Source organism: Notothenia coriiceps, unplaced genomic scaffold, assembly GCF_000735185.1.
Source record: "Notothenia coriiceps isolate Sejong01 unplaced genomic scaffold, NC01 NC01_scaffold00011614, whole genome shotgun sequence".
In the NCBI taxonomy this organism is placed as follows: Eukaryota; Metazoa; Chordata; class Actinopteri; order Perciformes; family Nototheniidae; genus Notothenia; species Notothenia coriiceps.
The window spans coordinates 53,974-58,873 of record NW_011344315.1 but is presented as its reverse complement, the minus strand read 5'-3'; the positions used below and the strand labels follow the sequence as shown (position 1 = coordinate 58,873).

At 39.4% G+C, this 4,900-nt stretch overlaps 1 protein-coding gene across 1 annotated transcript in view; it reads left to right on the top strand.

Moving 5' to 3' along the window:
- The first annotated feature begins 330 nt into the window (after positions 1-330).
- LOC104946900 (WD repeat-containing protein 44-like) overlaps positions 331-4,900 on the top strand; it is a 27,064-nt gene continuing 22,494 nt past the window's right edge. Inside the window, 4 exon segments of the mRNA XM_010772805.1 lie at positions 331-846; positions 1,763-1,796; positions 3,094-3,177; positions 3,370-3,982. Coding sequence (XP_010771107.1) covers positions 770-846; positions 1,763-1,796; positions 3,094-3,177; positions 3,370-3,982 — 808 coding nt within the window. The 5' untranslated portion in view covers positions 331-769.

Sequence of the window (4,900 nt, the reverse complement as noted above, 5' to 3'; positions counted from 1 at the left end):
CAGGTAGATACATAGAAAGATAGATAGATAGATAGACAGATAGATAGATTAGAGATATATAGATAGATAGATCGATTTTTTTGTGTTTTTTATTTTCAAATAGTGATTGGCTTATTTGCCAATTGTTTTGTGTGCAATCTTATAATAAAAATCTCCTTTCTTCATACCCAGCATCCCAAGTCACATGATAACAGCCCATCCCTGTTTTTTTTCCCGATTTTCCTGCTTGCTTTTCCTCAAAGAATCCAGTAGTGGGCAGTGATATTACAGAATCATACAAACCATGTAATATAAGTGAGGGAGAAGAAGAGAGCCCCCCAGCCCCGCCCTTTGATTCACCCTCGTTCATATGTTTTTTTTTGTGTTTCTGGTTTGTTTATGACGCGGGTCACTGTCTCCGTTAGCTTGACAGCTGACCAAGTATTATGCTGTTGTAAAAACGCGCTTTATTGGTGCTTTCATAGAGAATACTGTGCTGTGAAGGAGACAGATTTATAAGAGGGTAGAAAGCTAGCAGCAGTAGGCGTTGGTCCGCCGTGCCAGTAGATTACATTTGTTAGCCTAGCATTTTGACTAGCATACTGTAACGTTATGCCGTGACGTTGGACAGAAAAAGTGGTTGACGACCCCGGGGGAAAGTATTTTAAATTATAATACACACACAGAGAGGACAAGTGCATGTGTGTGGCACTTTGATTCGCAGGTTAGGCTTTTAAACAGCTGCCTGGCGACTATATTTGAGTAGCTCGTAAGCTAAATTCATGTTAGCATGGCGTCAGATACAAGTGACACCGAGGAATTCTATGATGCTCCTGAGGACGTTCACTTTACTCCATCTCCAAAAGTGTAAGGAAACTTTACATTTTCATAACTTGACTTCACATAAAAGTGTCCAATGCATACGCTTGTCTGCTTAATGTGTCATGCTAGGTTATAAGAATCAAACAACTTACAAGCAACCGTTAGTAATGAAAGCTAAAGATAACTTTGCTAAATGATAATGTTATATACTGAACTGCATCAGAGCCTCTAGTCGCTGCTAAATACTGTCCTGTAAATCCTGTATATAAACCAATAAAATGTGTTGGATACCTAAGTTCACTTGCAGTTTAATGTAAGTGCAGAGAGAGTCAACCTTAACAAGTCACATGATGTTATTCCAGAGATTAGATTGTGAATTTAATTTTAAAAACATTGCTTATTGTAACACCAACTATATTTTTCTAGGTGTCATTGTGTTAGCTCGGTGTTTTGGCTGGCTGGTGGTTGTATCGACTGAAGTCAAAATAAACCAGGAAACATTGGCTGTTTTCCAAATAATGATAGGAGTCCTACTTATTTATGATGACCCATTAAATCAGTTATTAGCATTTATCTTGTATTACAACAAGGTGAAACTGTGAAGCTGCCCTCTGGACTTTCTGTCATTTGTAAATTATAAGTATTTGCTTTTTCAGTAATTGTACATTGTAAAGGCTACCATGCAATGAATGGTCAGTTGATAACACATGCATGACATGAATCATTTTGGTAAATCTAGCTGCTCTTTTTTTACTAGTACTTATTACTTATTATCAAGTTCAGAACAAAAACTATTTATTGACCTTTTAGCAGCATCTGAATGCATTTGCTTACTAAATAACGTCCCTAACACCAGTGAAGTGAATACCATTCTTGTCTGTGAATTGCTTTCAGAATTTCCAGAATAATTACATAATAAGGATTACTTTTTTTTTTTCACTCTCCCCTTGTGTTTTTCTAGGTCACCTGCAAAGTTTTTCATTCCTTCTCCCAAGGTATGTTTATCTAAGCGCAGTCACTGTTGAAACAAGGCACTGTTTGCGGAGTTGCTATTGGACTGATTATTCTAACTTTTTCAGTATTTTCAGTGTTACCAAGGCTTGGAAATGATGTGGAAAATGTTAATACATCATAATACATGCTAATACATTCATTTAAATTAGATTAATTTAAAGTAAAACAATTTAGATCATATTATTTTCAAATCCTTTGTTGAGTATTGAGGTAGATTGAAACTAGTTATTTTTTGCCAGATATATATCATATGATTGTTAGTTTTGGAGGTAGGTAGGACGCTCGATTATGGCAAAAATCATAATCTCGATTATTTGGGTCAATAATTGATATCATGATTATTAAAATCTAATATCCATTTACTTTGAAAACATCCATTTATTGAAAAAAAAATGTTGAACAGTATGTTTTTAACAGTTGATTACCCTGAACTTTAAGTATAATTCAACTGAAAAACCAATAATTAAAAAAAAGAAAAATCGTTTTATTTCGATTATGTTGTTTTCATAATCGTTGCAAGCCAAAATCGTAATTGCGATTCAAATACGATTAATTGAGCAGCCCTAGTAGGACTGTTGGAACTGAACCCTACAGTGGCTAATTATATAGAGGTGAATGCAGTGTTTGTAGCTTTCGTTAATGCTGCGCCCACCTTAAGTGAATTCATGTTAAACTATTTATACCCTGTGTGAGAAACAGCCTTGTTTTATTAATGAGTCATTAACTGTGAATACTCATCCATTGGCAACATATCAGCTTCTTACTGACAGTTATTATGTAAATATATAATCCGGCCTGGTTGCTCTGCACGTTGTTCCCACACAGCCAGTTACAACTGACATTCAAATTACGCTTTGTCCCTTACGAGATATAGCGTAGATGTACTGCTTTATCTGCAACACAATACTGAAGTGATATCGGAATGGAACCAGGAGTGAAACTGCTCACGGACCAGCATTAGCCCTGTGTTTAAGAGAACTGAAAACATTGAGTTTGCAGGAAAGTGAATTTGTATAAAAAGAAAGTGTTTCATGCATAGTTAAAACTAGCATGAAAAGCCGGGAATTTGATCACAATCAGTCACTCAATGTCTGCATCAAATGAAATAATGAAAGTGAAAAACTAGAACTTTTGGAAAGTTTAAAGAAGAATATTGCTTTGTGAGTTCGCAAGTCGGTTTTTGTGGCTTCGCCTTGATGTTATTCAAAGCTAGCATGTGAGATGTGTTATTTCCTTTCTTGTATGTATTGTAGTGTCTTAAAATAGTTTTCTGAACAGCTTTCACAGAGACCAGTAAACGCTGCACAAGATGTGAGTTGCGGAGTGGCCGCATCCGAGAATCAGTCAGATGATCCCCTACTGGTATGGTTTTTAATTGAATGGCCCTATTTCTGTGTGATCTATGATAACATGGAGATTTCATCATATTTTGTTACTTTTGGAATATAGTGTATGGCAGTGTGGATTTCATAAATACATATGATCTTTGACATATTTCTGTTGTATTGGGAACTTGCATCATAGTATCTGTTTTTGTTTTTCTCTTCCTCAAAGATCATTGATAGCATCATTGAGGAGAGTCAAAAGGGAAGTGCTGGTGAAGTGGCCGAGGTGGCTGAGCTGTTGGATCAGCTTCATGTTGATGTGAGAGCAGAACCGGAGGCGGAGGAAGAGGATAATGCTCAGGAAGTTCCTGCGGGGCTAGCAGCGCCGGCTGTCCAACCTCAACCTGTGGAGAGGCCAGAGGATCAACAGGAAAGTGCTGCAACAAACGGAGCATGCTCCATACCTGAACCCGCAGACCTCCCAGGGCTATCAGTCGGCTCTCAAGAAAGCGTTCAGCCCCCAGACATCACCAGCACCGTCAGACGGAGTCACCCTGGGGGGGCTGGGGTGGATGGTGAGGGGGAGTGGGGGCACAGACCTGCAGATATCTTAGACCAGGTCCCATTCGCAGATGGGTCGGCTGACTCGGACTCCTCTGGTCCTCTGAAACCCCCGCGGCAATTCACAGCGGAACCAGACATTGTAGCAAGCACCAAGAAGCCTCCTCCCTCTCGCCCACCCCCTCCCAGCGGAGGACCTCCACCCAGGCCGCCCCCCCCAGCTTGGCAGACTCTACCTTCCAGGAAGTCTCAGGAGTGTCTCAGACCAAGTGGACTGGAAGGTACAGAGAACACTTCACAGTTCAAGTAGATACCATTGACCGAAAATATTATGTAAACGTTGAATTTAACACTGAGGCATCACTTTATTCGTTTTTTTTTTTAATTAAGAGTTTGCTGTTTCTGTTAAAGAAAACACTTTAGAGCAGTGTTTCTCAAACTTTTTCATACCAAGGACCCCTTAACTAGGGATGTCCCGATCACCTTTTTTTGCTCCCCATCCGATTCCGATCATTTGATTTTGACAATCTGCCGATACCGATTTTTCCCGATCCGATCTTTATGTAATGCATTAAGAGAAAAAAAAGGTAACAGATAACGGCTTGTCATCCAACGCGATGAATTCAGCTATCTTGGCTGTTATTCTTTTGGCCTTATACCACCCAGCACCATAAAGAATAACCATATCAACATCTCTACAGGCTAGCTAAGTGCACCTAGCCCCTAGCCTCGGCTAGTTGAACTAAAAAAGTTTCGTAGCTCTTAGCCCTCTTTTTTTAGCACCGGGCCCGTAGTCCTAAAAAAAAAATTTAAATAAATAATTACGATGTTTTGTTTGTGTACCTGGTACGCAAGTGCCAAGAATTTTAAGTAGGATTCCCGGAATATCAAAACCAAATTAATTTTTAATGTGTTAGTACGATACACAACGAAGAAAAGCCCACCCAAAGTATCTCGGACCCGACGGAATAAAGAGAGTTTTAGACCGTTGTCTACCCCGCGTCACAGATTATTATCGTTCTTCGATTGCTCTCCGGATGCAAGTCGGACCACTGAGACCCTTACGCCCTGTCCTCTTTGCCAGTCTCTCAAAAACCTTCATAAATCATTGTAACCGTTTCACTTCCCGTCAATTTGTCGTCTACGGTTACAAACGTTCCGTCCTCTGAGAAATTTTAATTTCCCTCTTTGACGGGGTC